The sequence below is a fragment of the Magnolia sinica genome, chromosome 4, assembly GCF_029962835.1.
Source record: "Magnolia sinica isolate HGM2019 chromosome 4, MsV1, whole genome shotgun sequence".
Lineage (NCBI taxonomy): Eukaryota > Viridiplantae > Streptophyta > Magnoliopsida > Magnoliales > Magnoliaceae > Magnolia > Magnolia sinica.
In genome coordinates, this window is record NC_080576.1 from 110,579,736 (window position 1) to 110,599,825 (window position 20,090).

The 20,090-nt window shown below is 37.1% G+C and overlaps 1 protein-coding gene across 7 annotated transcripts; it reads right to left on the minus strand.

Moving 5' to 3' along the window:
• Nucleotides 1-1,199: 1,199 nt before the first annotated feature.
• LOC131243800 (putative glucose-6-phosphate 1-epimerase) lies at nt 1,200-11,318 on the minus strand. Of its 7 annotated transcripts, XR_009170192.1 has the most exons (8): nt 11,111-11,220; nt 8,588-8,736; nt 5,982-6,040; nt 5,665-5,869; nt 5,192-5,402; nt 4,891-5,028; nt 2,239-2,373; nt 1,200-1,581 (listed from the first exon to the last, which is right to left on the minus strand). XR_009170192.1 is itself a non-coding variant. In XM_058243383.1 (5 exons), exons 1-4 carry the CDS (start codon nt 11,281-11,283, stop codon nt 2,368-2,370), a joined length of 528 nt encoding a protein of 175 aa, XP_058099366.1. In that variant the 5' UTR covers nt 11,284-11,318; the 3' UTR covers nt 1,200-1,581; nt 2,239-2,367. The 7 variants fall into 7 exon arrangements, 2 of the variants coding, with proteins under 2 accessions (XP_058099366.1, XP_058099367.1); XR_009170191.1 differs by having other exon boundaries at nt 5,665-6,083; XR_009170190.1 differs by having other exon boundaries at nt 5,665-6,040; nt 11,111-11,215.
• Nucleotides 11,319-20,090: the final 8,772 nt, after the last annotated feature.

The following is a 20,090-nucleotide window of genomic DNA, read 5'->3' on the forward strand; positions in this document are numbered from 1 at the left end:
ATGCAAAAAAAAAGAAAAAGTGGATAGCTACCACTACACATGGTAGCTTAAGAGAAACTCTTGTCTATGTAACAAGAGTAAGACAAGCACTCAACTAATAGCCAACTTATGACAAACGACTTACTAACATAGCATTGTTTGATAGGCCATGACTGTCTATGGATATAGACTGTTATCTCTACATCAGTGGACATGAGAAGTGGTTACGAATATCACTCCTCACAATTGTTCTCAGGATTCAATAAATAGAAGGAAGATAGAAAGAGTTCTTGGTCCTTGCCAACACAACACATATTAAATCAAATCTACAATGTAATGTTATTTATCAATTTTATATCTTTATCTTATCTTGGTATAGGACAACTCATTTATGCTACTATGCTGGACTAGTCTTAGAGTAGGAGTAATGTAATCCCATTCGCCTATGCTGCTACATTAAACTGACTTAGACTAGGAGTAGTGTAATTCCCTTTTCATCTATACTGAGCACGGGATCACAAGAAAGTCTTATTTTTCACTTTCAATAGTTTAATTACCTTGGACGATGCCTCAATCATTGGACCAAGGAAGGTCTCAATCTAGGGCCTCGCCATCTACTCCATAGACACTCCATTAGAAAGGGATTTTCTTTGTAAGTTCACTTTTATTTGACTTAATACAATTGGGTTCCTTTCACTTGTGCATTATACGTATCGGATTATTTGTACTATTATAGTCACTACACCAAAATCGCCGATTTGCGACGGACCAAATCCGTCGTAAAACCAAATAAATGACGGATTTCGTCCGTCGCTGTTTACTGGGTCTTTTTTCTCGATGAATAAAATCCGTCATTGAATCTGCAACGGATAAGGTCCGTCGTAGATTACCGACGGATAAGATCCGTCGCTGAAATTCTAAAAAAACCACTGCAAGTAATTGTCGTTTAAAATATTAGTGACGGATTTGGTCCGTCGCTAAAATATTTGTAGATACAACATGTCGGCCGATTTTATTTTATTATTTTTTTTTGAATCTTACACCTGAGAGTCATTCAAAAAATAATTCACACGATTGTTTAATAAGAATCACATTCACAAATTCAAAAGATTGGGCTGAATTTGAAGCTGGACTAAATATTAATGTGTTTGGATGCTCAGTAGGCCTTAATAAGAAACTGAACTAAAATATAGTTAAATAGTCAAAATTATATCAGCAAATGATGAAATAGGTAATGAAAATCGACCATTACAGCCCATAAAACAGTTCAACAACCACCTATTATGCTGGCCATTGCCGTTATTGAATACCTCAGGAGCGACAAACCACCTTATTCAATCTTTCCTAACATGAATCACTTTCAGATTGCCATGGCCTCGTCGGAACCTTGGAGCATTCCTAAAAGGAAAATGTAGAGATTAATGCCTAACCAAGAGATTTACCTTATCCATGGTGAATAGAGTTATCTTCGAAAGGTGGTCGAAGCAATGATGCCTTCTTCAGTTTCTTTCTTCTAGACGCACCAATGTATAGACAAAACTAGAAATAGTATAATGGCAACCGCTGCAACAGAGATTCCAGCAACAGCTCCCATTGAAATTCCTGCTTAAAAGGACATCATATATGCAATGAGTTTCAAAAGGCATCATATAACTTGAGGGGCCGGATTTCACATGCTCTTAACTGGTTAGAAGTTATCAGCTGGGTGGAGTATAACTTGTTGTCCAACCAGTTGGACTTAAGGGTAGTGTGTGTGTTCACACACACAGTTCTATGGTGTGCCCCACCTGATAGTTGGATGGGCAAAATGCCATACAAACACCATGGTGGGTCCCACATGCCAACTAGTTGTGTGGATTTTGCTAAATGTCCCCAATGTGACACGTGGGGTGCCCGATCATCAATCCGGACCGTTCATTCAATAGTAACATAGGGAGCAAGCCATGACCAAGAATCACACCGATTGGATTTTAGGCCAGGTCATCTAAAAGGTGGGCCCCACTTGACACACTGCTTGATTTTTGCATGCGCTTGCAAGGTTGGCATGTGTGGTCACATGTAGAGGTGTGGGTGGAGGACTGCATGTGAACTTAAGAAGCTTCATACAAAAAATTCAATTCTGAATTTGAACACTTAAGTTTGAACAACAAGACAAAAATATCAAATGATAATTCAATCAGTAGATTAAATGAAGATGAGTTCTATGGTCCTATCCAATACAGGGATGTCAATTCTAATCCAACAGAGATTTTTCCTTACCTGATGACAGAAACAAAGAAATATGTGTGGAAAGCAAAGGAGAAACTAAATGGCTTGCTGTCTAGGTTCCTAATCCGCGATATCATGGTGAGATCTCCATTCAACGTAAGAGCCACTCTAAGACGGAACTCAAAACTGAAATGCCACGGAAAATTTTTTCATTAGCAAGACATCGCATACAAAATAAATAAATAAAAGAGAAAATTTAACACGAAAAAGAGAATAGAAAAGAAGATACAAAAGTTTCATCATTTTTCATCTGAACTATTTAAGGGCCAGTTGGAAGGGCAGCAATTCCCAAGATTTTTTATTTTTTTAATAGAAAAAAGATTTTAATTGAACAAGGTTAATGCAAAACAGCCCTTTTAAGGGGAAACACCTTAAAAGGGTCAACTGTATCAATTCATTTCATTTCGTCTCCTCATAGAAAACAAAATACATGAGGCTAAACTTATCTGATTTGATTAGTGCCGCCCGCATGCAAACATGCCCTACAATAGAGTCCAAATTCCAATGACCCGATCAAGTTTCAATTATTGCAAGTCCAATACTACCCAAATGTTCTAAAGACTAACAACAACAGCCCAACTGTCTATAGGTACTGGGTTCATACCAGTGGGGCCAGCACTCCAGATCCTCTTCAGATGGTTTCAGTAGCAAGTCAATAGCAGATTTGCCAATGTACTCAGCAGGATGAAGAGGTGGAGGATCATCATCAATGGTCCAAATCTTGTTCCTTACAAACCCATGTTGCTCCATTGATCCACTGTTTCCAAACTTCAAGAGCATTAAAACATGATGTTAGTCGGGAACTTGGAATTAGATACCGCAGGAAAAGATATGAGCATGCATGAACCTGCGGGAAACAAATGGGGATTCCTCCTCGCATTGCTTTTGGTGGCTTAAATATAGCCTTCAGTAGATAAAAGACTATATTTAAGCAAAAGCTAGGATGATTTCTCTAGTACATGAAGTTTGTCACATAGTTCTGCAACTCATGAATTTCCTGTTCTGAAACATTATCACCATTAATTTAAATGAGTTCAAAGTTATTTTCAAGCAGCACCCAAACAGGCCTAAATTTCAATAACATGAACAGAAGATTGCTTCCTAAAAATAGCAACGCCCCTGTTAATATATCAAGTGCTAGCCTAATCACCTAAGCATAATGCCGAAATCCTGAAATGCTGCCAAAATCCAGTTGGAGAATTATGCAATCCATGAGCCTACCTTCCATTGACTCAGCTTTTGCGTGAAAAAAACTTCCAATTTCTGAGACAGAAAATTTGGAACCCCATGACAATCAGCGAGTTGCATAGAATGCATCGGAACATCACTCGTTCTTCACTGACAATCTCTAACAAAACAGAAAGAAAACAGAGAAAAATCTGTTAGGCAAAAAATGAAGCAGCCCCTTCTGGCTCTTGTTCTCATCCTGCAGATATTAAGAAAGATTAAGAATGGGAGTTTTTAGTCCAACATTCCACATAAACGCAGACTTTCAACAACCCTTTTCATGAGGACTTTTTAAGAGCACTTCTGTGAGTTGCTCTCTCTAAAAAATAACACATACCAGCTCTTTTGAGTTCTTTTGGTGCTTTAGACGGCAAACTAGGTGCCCTTTGAACATCACCAAAATGCCCCTGAAACACCCATTCCATAATTTGTAATTGCTAGCTAACCTCCAGGCCCAGGAAAGAAAAAACAACTTTTAGATATATTTAATGAAAGATGTTAGAAGCTCATCGATCCTTAATCTGAAAATAGTATTGGGCAGTAGAATGAGCAGAAAAATCAGCATGAAAAGAAAGGATAGAATGATTGATTTAAAATAAACTTTAGTAGATATTTCTGGACTGATTTAAAATAATCTTCCCAAACTGACAGACAAGAAAAGACTAAATTCCACAATTCTGTCCCCAATAATCAATACATACAACTCCATAGCCAATACATACCAATACATTACCAAGTTTGTCTCAACTTGCAAGAAAAAAGAATAGACAGATATGAAAACTAAGAATGTCAAGCTATGCTAACTTCTATATATACCAACTTTATGGACTATTTATGCAGTCATGCAATAATATAGAAACCATAAGATTTTGTATAGAAGAACACAAATGGCAATATCCAATTGATATGTGTAGAAAAAGTGAACCCAGTTAGATCTTGCACCAACCTCCTTGCTATGTTAGTACACGTGCACTCGAGCATCACGCGGTTCCCTAATATTATTTACTGATTCACACAACATCATATTCATGCACATTGCTTGTTAAATGCTTTGATGTCACCATCACTTTGTATAAAATTACATATACGGAACAAAGTTATAGGCCCAGTTTGGAAAGAGTGAAGATGTGCATATGCCATTATTATTTAAAGGCTCTGACTTGCCTTTTCAGATGTGCTTTTGCTTGCTAATTACAGACACCAACATTAAGCAGAGTGGGGAAATTCCATCAAACTAGCTCAAAATGACAAGTGAACTCAATTCAGGAAGCGGATGAATTAAACAAAATGCCTATTTTTGTTGATGCCCATTGGTTCAATGCAAATATAGCAGCTTTTGAATGCATCATTGATCAAGAAAGGAAGAATATCTATTGGGAGTGAAGTATTTCATATAATAGCAAGAGATGAAGATACCTCAATAATCCTTTTTGTAATTAATTCTTCAAGGGATGCTGTAACCTCTTCTGTGATCACAGGAGGTGGTCTTACATTGTGCTCAAAATCCAGATCAACCTTGAGTGCATTGTTCTTCGGCCTTTTACTGGTGGTTACCTATCACCAGGAACCCAGCAGAATAATGATTTAACAAATCAATGACCAATCATGTGAATTTGATTCAAAGGATTGTGAACCAAATGCAAATACAAATACAACATGGTAGAATCAGTAGAGAGGCTAGCTGATGGATACAAGAATATTGACAATCAATCATTACCTCTCCCTGCATAGTCCAAGCCTTAGTTTCCAAGTTCTCTTTCTCCATCTGCTCAATTTTAGAGCAGATCTTTTGAAGCTCTTTCTCATGGGTTGAAAGAGTTCCTTTATCATCTTCTTGTTTCTCAGCTATGCTCAGTTCTTCAGATCCATCGAAGGACTTCAGCTTTGTTGAACTTTTTTTCTTTTTACCCCCAAAGAAGTCTTCATATCTGGAAAAAGAGATGCCACAGCCAAAGCTAATCACAACATAAAGAGAAAAATAAAATTGAGAAGATATGACATTTAACAGGTTTCATATCTAAGAAGATAACCTTTCAGATTTAAAGACGTCACAGGCTTCAAACTAGTTGTTTCATTATATTACTTGCAACTAATTGAGAAGAGATCCCAATTTTTACAACAACCTCCATGCTTGCTCCTAATATTCAGTCCACCTAATCACACTAAACGTTATCATATCAAAAAACTTACATGATTTTAAATTATATTCATTCATTCACAATGATCTTTAATCATTTAACCGTCAGCAAATCTAGTAATGCATACAGAACCCTGGCATCAACATGCTACTCAAAGCTTTTGTCGATGTACCCATAGTAAGAAGGTGAAGGCAGCAGGTGATGGAATCATAGTGTTGCTGAAGGGTAGCAGTGACAGAACAAACCCTGTTGTTTTACTGCCCAAAGAAGTGATAGATTGAATGTTGAGTGGATAAGAACGTGTCCTTGGAAGATTCTATCATCAAAAACAGAGAATGGTACCCTGGAAGATTTAAAGAGATTATTTACCTCATATTCTTTGATCAGCTGAGATACAGCATGGTAAGCTGGATCTTCTGTACTTTCAACTACAAATAAGAATTCCAAAGGCCCACCATAAAGAGATGTGATCTACATTCATGAATTCATAAACTGAAATTGAAAGGAACTGAGATTTGCAAAAAACTATGATGCAACATCTTATGAGATATGATTAAAAGTACTTTTTCTCATAATTAATAGAATCTTATTAAAAAGAAAATGTAAGTTACAAACTAACAAATAGCCACCAATTAAAAAAGCATCCTAGTTTCAGTACACAATGCTAACCATAAGATATATGGAGTTTGTTGGTGATATTTCTGAATATGTATGTATGAACTAACATGTTCTTTTTTTTCTTTTCTTCTTCTTCTTTCTTTTTCTTTTCATTTTTTTTTTTTATAAGAAACAAAATTTTATTCACAGAGTGCCAAACTGGCGGCAAAGAATACAATGTTGCCAAAATATTGTTGAATCTCACTCCATCCACAACAATCAACAAATCATGGAATTCCATGATTGCTTACCCATTAATCATGGAATTCCATGAGATGAAATCCTTGTGGGGCATACTTTCAAACACATGAAAGGCTTCCTCCATGTGTTTGGTGACATAGACTCTTGGGCAACATATTGCTAGGGAATTTTGCCAAATGCAAATTTGTTTGGATACTTTCCATGCAAAGCAGGCCATTAGTTACCGATGCATGAAGTATTGAATGTAGGCTTTTGCCATTTTACAGATAATGGACATTCTCAAATTAATCAGTGAAGAACTAAATGGAGAAGCTGGTCTTGTTTCACGGAAATGAAGGTACTAGTGGCCTTCTGTTGCTAGCGTTTGGCAGACATCAACATCACCAGCCTCACTTGGTAGCTTTTCTACTATCAAATCGTTTAGATATAAAACCCTACGCAATTTAAAGCCTCTGTAAAGAAACTTCTATTACTCATTCCAGCCTTCCTTTATCTTGGGGGACGAACATAACTGAACAAAAGTGCCAAATGGAGCAATTTAAGTGTTTTGAACAACATGGCCTACTTAATGGAAAGCTTTGTTCTTGCAAGTTATGCTATATTGACACATGTGGCTGCAAGTTGTTGTGCAAGGCTCCACCCACATTTGAGCATAGCAAACCTAACCCAGAACTTATGCCTAGGTCCAAGAATCAGGTTGGTCGCAAACTAGGTGAACCAAACATATATCAAAGATATGGGACAGCTAGCATTTAATCTATATCTATACCCTATCAGATTATCAAAGTTTGATTCATGGGGAGCTGGACCAATTTTTCCAATATTCACCAAGTACCTTTTATCAATTTCAATACATTTCCATTGAAAAAATGGTAGGAAATTAAAATATTTTCTTGTGTAGTTCAGTATCTATCTTACATGTATTGTGTTGGACCATGCATATCTTTTTCTTTATTTCTTTCTTTATTATTATTATTTTTTAACTGAAACAATAACCTCTTAAGATGCACAAAAAACCAAAGAGAGATCAATGACATTTGCCAGAAGACTTGTCAAGCTACCAAAATATCATGTAAAGTTTAGAGGATCTCATACCATGAACATTTGAGGCAGAGGATGAAAAGACTCGCATGTCACAAACATTAGCACATTGACTAATGCATTGATGAACAATAAAGACTCACATGTCACAAACAGTAAAGAAGGAACTGTGAAACAATGCATTGATGAACAATAAAAATTCACATGCCATGGACATTAGTCTCTTGATATTCTAATGCTGGAGATGTCAGAATCTTTTGAATTTATTGGTAAGGACTATAACTAACAGAGTAATATGAAACAGAAATCCTATATCTTTTGATCTTATATCCTACAGTTATGAGAAGTGTAAAGTGAAGCAGCAACATGTTCAGCTGCGGGAGTGAGCAGGTGTCTGCATCTAAATGTTAGCTGGTATAAACTGCTAGGAAGCAGGAGGGGAAGCCCAAGCCCAGAGCGCAATTGGATGCAAGGGGGAAGTGGCATCTGGTTGGAAGGATCAAGAAACTAAGTATATCCCTGTTCTTATTCACAACCGTGGTGTAAGGGCCTAGCACTATGTCTCTCAAAGTGAACAAGAATGGCTCGAATTTGTTTTATAGCTCCCACATCAACCTCTCATCTCCAAATTGTTGATGACAACCTTCTCTACTGCCGCACCTCAGAATTGCAAGCTTTCAGTGGACAGTTGGAACAATTAAAAAACCCAGGTATACCTCACACTAGCATCAAGATCACATCAGTACAATAGACTTACAGATACTTGTAGGATAAGGTACTGATACTGGCATTAGATGCCCTAAAGATACAACTGTTTTTTTTTTTTTAATGATCTCTACTTGTTGGATATGGTTTTAGCATAAATGACATGGAAAAAGCAGGGAAAAGACCCTCCCAATTCACATGCAAGAGCAATATATGCAACTTAGCTACGATCCAGATCATATCTACAGTTCAGTCCAAAGCAGCACGAGTTCCATAGCATGGCATGGTGAGATTGACCAATTCAAACCTCCCATTTTCCCTATCTAACCCACAATTTACAGTAACTTCATATCTTAAGGGACTGTTCGTACCTTGTTGGAGCAGCATTTTGAGTAAAATTAACCAAATCCCATGAAAGTTCAGCGTCATCCTATCCCCTGCAGCTTTTATCAGCCGGACACGTTTTGGGTGCTGGCCCGATGACTGAATTACCATTTTGCAGCCTCTGAATCGCCAGCAGCTTTGGAATGAGCGGTGCTGCTTGAATTACCTTCACAGGCAGGGATCTGGTCCAAAACCCAAAATAAGATTCAAAACAAACCAAAATGGATGCTTGAACTGCAAAAACTACACAAGAAGCATCTACATGCATCTACCAACCAGTTACCACCTGTAGTTTCTCCAACAATGCATGACATCGATAAACTTCTGCTTTTGATTTTTCTATATAGCATAAATTAGAAAAGATTCAAGTGACTAAAATTTTTCTATGGATGGTAACTGGCCAAGAAAAGCTAATCATATTATATATAGTAAAAATTAGAAAAGATTCAAGTGACTAAAATTTTCTTATGGATGGTAACTGTCCAAGAACAGTTCAGCCATTTGTTCCAGATGACATGGATTGACGACTCATCTGAGTTACACATGACTTGTCAGAGTAAACTTAGACCCTAGTTTGGAACCACAAATAAGCCTTCAAAATATGCCCAACTCGGCCAAGTCATGACTCTACTCGGGATGTTATAATTAATCTTTTATATGAATGAAGATAATGCAGCACATCATTACAATCATTTGAAGAAACATGGATGAATTACCTCCAACCAATAACGAAGCAACTTAGAAATGGAATTCATCTAATTTACGAAGAAAATAAGAGTGATCCAAAATAAAATCCGATCAGTGTAAGCTTTTAAGTCTTTCTTTTTGTAAAACAGTAAACAAAACTTGTGAAAGAATTAAATACATTAGCAGCAACTCATAGTGCCCATCTTCAAATATCAAAATTAGGGAAATCAACATGTACTCTCTCATAGTGCTATCCTTAAACTGAAAACAATCTCAGCACCAAATCTCACCATTTGCAATAGTTTATCTTTCTTAACAGCATCACCAAAAGGACAAGTGTAAATGGAAGTACTTGGGTTTGTAAAACCAACTTGTATTAAAAGGTGCAAAAATACCCCAAGCAAGTATGGATTTCAAATGTTGGGAAAAGGAAAGGTGGATCCCTTATCATTTTCCTTGTTCAAGTATCTTGCACTCCCGTTTCTTCAAGGATCCACCTATCATAGCTTTAATACAACTGGAAAATTGAAGCAACTTTAAGGAATATACAACCACATTTAAAAAATAAAAAATAAAAAAAAGGCTGAAGACACAATTATTTAGAGTTTTGGATACATGAGATTTTGGCCGGTGACACAGAGAGATTAAAAAAAAAAAAAATTAACCAAAAAAAAAAAAAAAAAAGTTTCCATTTCATAAGGTGGCCTATGATAGTTGGATTAGCTTATTTTTGAAGAGTCAAAATTTCATGGTGGGGAGAGCCATGTGGACAGATTGGATGGCATGAAAACATTAAGATGGTCCCACGTACACAAGGGTTGCAGAATAAATTTATTAAAATTACTAATAAGATACATTAGTATGGAAAAACCAGAATATATTGGAACCATCCCTCCAAAGGACATCATGGCAGGCACGGTTATGTATCAAGCGGGATGGATGGCTCGTGTTTTAAAAGTAAAGCTCATGAGACATTCCTATCCATTATATCAATGTCCCATGTTTTAAAAATAAAACCCATGATGCAATCCTATCCATGATTTAAAAATAGAAGTCATGAGACAATCCTATCCATAGCATCCAGTCCATCCATCTTGTAAATCCACTCATTTTCTCTTTTCAATTCAAAACTCAAGTGGGCCATACTATGTGAAAACAAACTCAACCACATGCAAGTGCTGTAACAAAAGCTCATTCCACCCATGCTGTAGCCGAACAGCTTCTTTCTCTGAGATTCTCCTAGAGTAGCAAAACTCCTTTTAAACTCATCTTTATGAAAAAAGAAAAATCTCATATGATTGATTAAACATTCAAAACCCCATATTTTTCGGCAGATAGGCAAAAAACTCGCTGTTTTGAGTAAACCAAATTAAACTTGTTTTATTCAAAATAAGTTTTGGGGAAATCTCAAAAAAAAAAAAAAAACAAAAAGGAGATTGCTTGTTGATAAAATTGATTACAACTTGAAATTTTTTAGTAGAGATGGACTTCTTTATGTGGATTACTTGAACCGAAAAGATTTTTAAGACGGAAAGAACACCATTGGCCTATCTATATACTTAACAATTACACATAAACCCAACGCCCAAAAAAATAGGGGGTTTCAAATCATGGGGGTTCCAAATCCAGGGGGTTTCCAATCATGGGGGTTCCGAATCCAGGGGGTTTCCAATCATGGCGCTGGGAGAGAGAGATTGAGAGAGAACCACCACTATCAATCGATTGAGAGAGAGATTGAGAGAACCACCGCTATCAATTGATTGAGAGAGAGATTGAGAGAACCACCGCTATCATTCGATTGAGAGAGAGAACGAGAGTATTACCTGATGTTCGTGAAGAGATCGACAGGATAAGAGAGGTGGGAGAGATCTCTAGGGCCGGCGCTGGGAGAGGGACAGACGGAGAGTGGATGAGAGGGAGAGAGAAGGGGTCTCGTTTTAGGGGAGATGGATTGGCTACATGGGACTGGTGGTCGGTGCTCTGTGGGCCCCACCATGATGTACGTGTTTCATCCATTCCGTTCATCCATTTTTACAGATCATTTTATGGTTTAATACAGAAAATTATAGGGATATAAATCTTAGGTGGGCCACACCACAGAAAAAAAGAATGGATATTCACCATTAAAATCCTCCTAAGGCCCACTGTACTGTTTATTTGAAATCCAATATGTTGATTTGGTCATAAAGACCCAGATTAATGGAAAAAATAAATATCGGCTTGATCCAAAACTTTTATCGCCCCAAAACGTTTTTAATGGTCAAAATTCATTCAAAACTGTTTCCTGCAATGTGGTCCACTTGAGATTGAGATATAATTCATTTTTTTTTCTCACATCATAAAATGACATATAAAAATATATGGACGGCATGGATGACACACATACATCATGGTGGGCCCCACAGAGCACCGAGTCAGGGGGAGTAGCCAATCCGTTCCCCGTTTTAGGGCGACGCGGATTAGATACTGACTGACGTCACCAGTTCCGTGGACCCCACTATGATGTATATGTTGTATCCACAGCGTCCATTCATTTGGAGATATTATTTTAAGGCATGACCCAGATAACGAGGCAGATCCAAAGCTTTAGTGGACCCCACCAAAGAAAACAGAGGGAAGATTTATGCCCACCGTTGAAACCTTCCTAAGGCCCACCATGATGTTTTTTTCGAAATCCAACCTGTTCAAAAGTTAAAAAAGACATTAAAGATGGGAAAACACAAATATCAGCTTGATCTAAAACTTTCGTGGCCTTTAGAAGTTTTTAACGGTGGTGTCACTCTCCACACTGTTTTCTCTGGTGGGGTCCACTGGATCTTTAGATGTGACTCGTTTTTTGAGTCTTACCCTAAAATAATCTCTCCAGATGGATGGACGGCGTGGATACAAAACATACATCATGCTGGGGCCCACAGAACTTGGTGACGTCAATTCAGTAGTAGTCTGGCCACTCAACCTGTCGGTAGCCAATCCGCGCCCCGTTTTAGGGGGAAACGGATTGGCTACTCCCCCTGACACCAGCCCCGGAGCTGGTCGTCGGTGCTCTGTGGGCCCCACCATGATTTATGTGTTTCATCCATTCCGTTCATCCATTTTAAAATATCATTTTATGTCTTTATCCGAAAAATGAGAGGGATATAAATCCGAAATGAATCACACCACAGGAAAAAAATAGTGATTGGATATCCATCATTTAAATCCTCCTAAGGCCTGATGTACTGTTTATTTGAAATCCAATCCGTTTATTAGGTCATAAAGACCCAGATGAAGGGAGAAAACAAATATCAACTTGATCCAATACTTTTATGGCCCCCAAAAATTTTTTAACGGTCGAAATTCATTTAGCACTGTTTCATGTAATGTGGTCCACTTGAGATTGGGATATACCTCATTTTTTGTGTATTAATATAAATTGATATAGAAAAATAGATAGACGGAATGGATGAAACACATACATCATGATGGGCCCACAAAGCACCGACCACCAGCTCCGGGGCTGGTGTCAGGGGGAGTAGCCAATCCGTTTCCGTTTTAGGGGAAGTGGATTTCCTGCTAAAGCCTTTCGCAGGAAGTTCCTGCGCAAGGATGTTGGGTGGGGCCCACCACCATGTTTGTGGGAAATTTATACCGTTAATCCGTTTATAGAGCTCATTTTAGAAAAAGATACAAAAAATGAAGTGTATCCAAAACTCAAGTGGGCCACATGAGATGAAACAATGGGGATTCAGTGAGAACCGTTGAAACATTCTTACGGCCATAAAAAGCTTTGTTTCGGGCTTTTTTTTTTAAATTTCTTTTGTATTTTCACTTATTGCCAGTGTTAATGACCGTATAAACTGTTTGGATGGCATATAAACATCAAGGTAGAGTTCAAAAGGTTTCAACCATAGGTATTTGTTTCCCCACTGTTTCCTCCCGTGTGACCTACTTGATTTTTGGATCCAACTCATTTTTAGTCTCTTGTCCTAAAATGATCTCTAAAAACGGATTAACGGAGTAGATTTTCCAAACACATGGTGTTGGACCCCACCCAGCATCCTTGCGCAGGAATTTTTTAATGGTAGAGGTTTAATCACACTATTTCCTGGGGTGTGGTTCAATTGAGCTTTAGATATGCTTCCTTTTTGTTTTTTAGACCTCAAATTATCTGTTAACGTGGATAAACGGAATGGATAAAATAAATAAATAACGGTGGACCCCATAAAGTTTACTTTGGTAAAGGTAATGGCTAACTCACCTAAATGTAGAGGGGTTTCCTTAAAACATTCATAATTATATATTGGGCTTGCCTTAATATAATTCACATATCCAACCCACTCATTATGTGTGTCCCACTTGGATGAGGGGTCAAACCAAGTTTTAGCTGCATCCAAAACTCATGTGGGCCCCACCAAGTGCTTTTATATTTTTTATGATGTCTTGACATGGTTTTAAATGGTATGGTCCACCTGAGTTTCGTTTACGGATAATTTTTTGAGATATCTCATAACCTAAAGGGGACACATTAAATACACGGTGTTGATGTTTGACACACATCATGATGGGGCCCACAAAACTTATTAACATGAATTCGTAGGTTTTCGCAAGGTCCATAAGTTGGGTCACAATTTTGACAATAATATTTAGCCCATTTTATATGTATAGTCCATTCACTCGATATTATTGATCAATACCCTCAATGTAACTAGTTACTCGCCCCAATCAAGCTAGCTATATGTGAGAAAGGTATTTGGAATACAAGATTGATCAACAATTTGAGTGAAATTTAATTTAAACATATGAAGTTATTTACTCTTCAATCTAAACTAATTCAATTGTCCAAAAATGGTTAACTGTTCAATTAGCGGATGTGCCTAATAATTTATTAAAAAATATTTTTTTCACAGATAAATATCAATTTCCATTTAAAATTTACATTTTTTTTCAAAATGTATATTTTTTTACTCTTAATTTTTCTTTGAAAATTTTTAACAAAATATCAATTTTATTATAAAATATTTCAAAAAATAAATTAAAATACAAATTCTGAATTTTTATTTTCAAAATATTATAAATTTTCACAATTTTAATTTTTTTCCCAAAAATTCCAAAATGTCGATTTTTTTTCTTCAAAAGCATCATGTCGTTTTCAACTTTTCAATTTTTAAAAAAAATTATATATATTTTTTCAAAATCTTAGTGTTTTTTATAAATAACTTTTTCTTTTAATTTTGAATTTTGAGCATTTTCAATTATTTTTGAAAATCACAAAAATTTTCAACTTATTTATTTTTCGTTTCAAAATGTTTGTTTTTTGATAAAGTATCGATTTTTTAATATCTTTTTATTGTAAAAATTTTCAATTCTTTTTTCACTTCTCCATTTTTTTAAAAGCATTTTATTTGAACTTATCAATTTTTATTGAACTTCACAAATTTTTTTTTTTTTTAATTTTCAAATTTCAAACTCTCATTTTCTTTTTTAAAATATTTTCATTTTTCAACATTGTGAAAATTTTCACATTTTAAAAAATATTTTTAATTTTCTTTTTCAGGATATTATTTTTTCTCAAAATCAAATGTTTTTTTTTTCTTCAAATTTATCAACTTTATTAAATATTTTTTTTAGTTCCTAAAAAATAGATTTTTATTAAATCACGATTTTTATTTTTTCAAAATCAAATTTTTTTTCTCAAACATTGTTAAAATTTTTAAACTTCTCAATATTCTTTTTCATGTGATATTACAAATCATTTAAATATTAGTTTTAATTTAAAAATAAAAATAAAAATTCCACTCATTTGATATAAAAACAAAATAAATTTTCCTTTTGCATTCAATCAATTGTTAAAAAATAATCTTAGATACAAATATGCACAATTAAACCACTGAAATTCAATTAAAAAACAATTATTAGACTACAAAAAAACTTAAATTTCCACCATATTCTAAAAAAAATGAAAACAAAAAATTTAATGTCAAGGCAACTCCTTTTACGACGGACCTAATCCATCGAAATATCAACTGAAAAGCGCGCCATTTTGTATTTTGGGCGAGAATTTGCTATTAATTTTCCGTCGCAAATCAAAATCTGCGACGGATTTAATTCGTCGCATATTTACGACGGACAAAAATCCGTCGTAAATTAGATTTTAGCGACGGACTTTGGTCCGTCGCTAAACTCCACGACGTTCAGACTGGATATTCGAGGAAGAGTAGCAATGGACTTTTCTGTTAGCGACGGATTAAATCCATCGTTAAACCAAGAGATTTTTGCAACGGATGAAGTCCGTCGCAAAAATACGTCGCAATTTAGCCATTTTGGCGTAGCGAGGAGAAGTCCTGCCTAAAAGGAAAAAGAAACTCATTAAAAGGATTAATCATCCCCTTCACAAATTACTTATTTGTACATATGGGTGGCTGAATAGATGACTGAATTACTTCAATTCTCTGTCATAGGTGACTGATAAGTCCCTCTTATCTTGTTACTTGAGGTCAAAAGCATTTAGCTTAGATTGAGTAGTGAAAGGCTTTGGCATGCCTGACACTATATGCATGTACACATGTCCAAATTTTGAGCCAAACACCTATGGCATCCTGATGTAGAGCGGGTCGCGCACACTTTCATTGCTAAGATGGACTAGAGAAGGCCTGATCGGAGGTGGAGGTGATTAAGACCGTTAGAACCTTGAAACAATCATATCTCACAAACCAAAATGAGTTTTTCAACATATCATATGTGATTTTAGGGTAGGAGAATCTACTTTAGCCAACCAACTTGCTACACTGGGCTGTTCACATCGGATTTGCAAGATTCTATCATATCAACAGTCAAAAGTCCATTTTATTTCTATTTTTACTATAAATAGTAAGTTTTCATTTGATCATAACTTTTGATCCTTTCAGGTTAAGGAGTCTTGCCTAACATTAAAAGGGCTTAGAAAAATTAGGAGAATAATGTGGTTACGCTAAATTGGACACTTACTATTTTTTGGGGAAAACCATGAAGTCTAGTAGAAATCATAACTGTCTATAAATAATAAGTTTACCATTTATAGTAAGTCACATTTTTAGGGAGTTTGAGATGGAAACCCTGTCCTAGGTTTAAGTTCACTATTTAAAGGATTGTAATTTCATTTTTTTTAAAATCATCAATCAAGTTATTAGAAATTATTTCTATTTTTTTTTCCCTCATAAATTCAAGGAAGCTTTGTGAGGGGTCCAGAGAGCTCCGTGGATTCGAAGTAGCTATCACTGAGGAAGACGGTGATCAACCTCATCACGTCCCTTCCTGCGTCACATCCTTGGTGGGATCCATGTGCAGTGTTTGATATGTGTCTATAATACAGTGAGTAGGAGGTCTACAAGGCTTTCTACTAATCACGAGGACTAGGAGATGCGACACACGCGTAAGAAGAATTCTTGTAGTATTTGGACCACATTGCCTTGGTCTTCCGGAGTCAATTTCATTAGAAGTCGGCTTAACGTCGTTCAATAATATGTTCGAAAGCATTATAGGCTCGTTTTCAATGTACAGGCTAGCTAGCCTACATAAAAGCTCTCCGTGGGATGCACCATGTTGTATATGTAAAATCTGTTCCATTTTCGACACGAACGATTATTTAAACTATACGTACAGAAAATAATCCTTATTAAAAATTCAGATGAGTTACATGAAAGTTAATAATGTAAGATTGCCAGCAAAACTGCTAAGCTCACATGGTGTGGCCCCAATGAGTTCTCCATCAAGCTGATTTTTGTTTCTCTTCATCGAGAAGAGTTAAAAAGTTTTGATGAAAATGCACAGCATGGTGGCTCCACACACAAACATATGGTTGAGTATACCATCCCATCCCCATTGTTCCAGGTGGAGAGGACCACCGTAGTTGTGAATCTAGATGATTTTTGTCCCAATTATGCCTTAACATCAAGGATATAACATATGGCTCATTGATAGACTCACAAGTGTTTCAACATGGGTCATGGGTTGGAGCACCCATTGTGGTATGAGCGAGCAGACATGTGTAAGGTGAGTGAGTGAGTGAAATAGATTTAAATAAAATAAAATTAAGGATAAAACCTGATAAAGGGAGTGGGACTTAGAACTTTACTCTTCGTGGCTCATCTGACTATAGGGCCCACCTTCTATCTTTTTGCATTGGAATGCCAGGTGGGGCCACAAATCAAGGTATATCCTAGGAGGGTAGAGCTTGAATTCCCGGTCCTTGGGCCGGACCTGATTTTCCTGACCCCCTATGGGAGAATAATATATTAACGAGGCATATTTCCTACTCTCGAGATTCGAACATGGGACCTTCCGCTTTGATACCATGTCAAACAACCATTTACTCCAAAAGCTTAAGCTGTCAGAGTGCGGTGTATCAATGTATATCAAGGGCCTTTATCACTTCACTTTAACAAGTCCCACACTACCATCGGCTATGTTAGAGGGCAATTGTGGCAGAGTGATGTAGGATGTGGAATAAGCATGTTCTTCACACACATGGACTGGAAGAAGCTTAAAGAGACATTGACAAAATTTAGCATAGTTCAACTACTCGACCAATCAAGTCGACGGTTCAAAATTCAACAAGAACTTTCAGATTGGTTGCTTGACAATTTTTGTCAGTTTGGATAGGTTAACAAATTTGGTCGACAGGTCGAAGGCCTTGTTCAATAGGTTAAAATTCAGCAAAAATTTATTTTTATTCTCTAGACGTTTTTGAGCCCGTTCGATCGATTAGATTGACAAAAGGTCGACGAACGACAGAAACATGAGCATTTTCAGATTTTGTTTAAGTCTGTTTTGACAAGAAACAAATGCATTTAATTTGGGGGATTATTTAATAATAACAAAGAAAGAATAAGAGGACAATGATCACAAAGTATTATATTTATTTTGAGTTCATTTACATCCTCACATTTCCCTTGATTCTGAAAATAGAGTACAATGAATAACCACAATGAACAAGAAAAAGAGCAGTCTAATGACAATTTTAGCAGCATTTCGACGCTTTTGATATTTATCACAAAGGCAGATGGGTTGTGCGATAAGCATTGATTATTCTTCCACTCATCCTTTCAGTCGTATGCACGAACTTTTCTTTCTCCTGGGTTTATCTCTCTGTTCTTTACATTTTCTATACTTTCCCTTTATGAATCTGGTATATGGTAAGGGGTATTTTGGACAAGCATACAGGTGCACAATCTAGGAGAATCTAGAAACTTTACGAGCTTGAGTTATGTGGGTGCACAATTGAGGAAACGACGGAGGCTTATCAGACTTGGGTTGTGCCATATTTCCCGTTGTGCGGATTCTCCATCATGCTCCATTTTTCTCTCTTCTGAGAGCTTCTTGAGACTCCCTAACTACTGTCCTCTCCAAAATGAAGATGGGAGTGGGGTATTTATAGACTTCCTACTGGTGTGGAGAATTCATCAGGTGGAGCACCATGTGGAGTGCACAACAGAGTGCATTCAGTAGAGCGCACAACACTCCTTCAGAAGGTGGCGCACAAGCCTCTCCTTAAAAAGTGCCACAAAGACCTTTAGACAAGGGCGCACAAGGCCCCCTTCAAAAGTGGCACAGAGACCTTCTTCAGACAAGGGCGCACAAGGCCTCCTTCAAAAGTGGCGCAGAGACCTTATCTTCAGACAAGGGGTGCACAAAGCCTATCCTTAAGACAGAAGGCCATTCAAAGTGGCACACAAAGCCTCTCCTTAAGACAGAAGGCCACTCAAAGTGGCGCACATTAGAGACTTCTCAAGACAAAGGCCATACAAAGTGGCACACATCCTATCTTCAAGAGGAGGGGCGCACAACCTGAGTGCTCTGGGTGCACATCAGCCTTCCCAACTTCTGTCCTTCCCAAATGAAGAGAGGGGAGAGGTATTTATAGCCCTCCCACATGTGTGAGAGGTATTTGTACACAACAGGGTTCTCAGGAGGGAGCATGGAATGCACAACCTCCCCCTTAAATAGTGGCGCACAACTGGATTTCCAAAGGAGGGCGCACAACCGGATTTCCAAGGAGGAGAGCACAACACTCCTTAGATAGTGGCACACATCTGTTTCTTCCTTTAGACATGCATCACACTCTCCCTTGAATAGTGGTGCACATCCCTTTCTCCCTTCAGACATGCACCACACTCTCCCTTGAATAGTGGGTAGCGCACAACTCTCCCTTCAAAGTGGGTAGCACATGACACCTCTTCATAGATGGAGGATGCACAACCTATCTCTAGATTGGGGACACACAACCCATCTCCAGTTGGAAGGTGCACAACAGAGATGGAGACTGATGCATTCACTGAGATTCATGCAGGAAGCTCTCAACTCTGGGCGCACATCCAAAGGTGCACAATAGGAAGCTCTCAACTCATGCATGCAATAGCGGGAGCAATCTGGGGAATTGTCCTGTACAATGGAATTTCTCTACTAATGCAAATGGACACGCAATGAGACTTCCAGAAAAAGAAAGATAGAATATTTTTGTGCCTCAACAGATGCCCCCTCGATCCTTCTTTGATTGATTTATGAAATCAAATGGAGGATCGATCTTCTTCTACATAAAAAATCTTTTACTTCAGAGAAGGATTCTTCATGAAATATAGTCATATAACAGAGAAAAATCGCCTAACCGAAGAACTGAAGAATCGAGCCCAAAGAATCAAACTTGGAGAGATCATGTTCTAATAGATTGCTTGTCAAACAAATCATAGTCGAAGGAATCGAGCTCGAATGAATTGCGACTGAAGGATGACTGGATGATCATGTTTGCATGGAAGACTGAATGATCACACTCGACCAGAAGATTGAATGCCC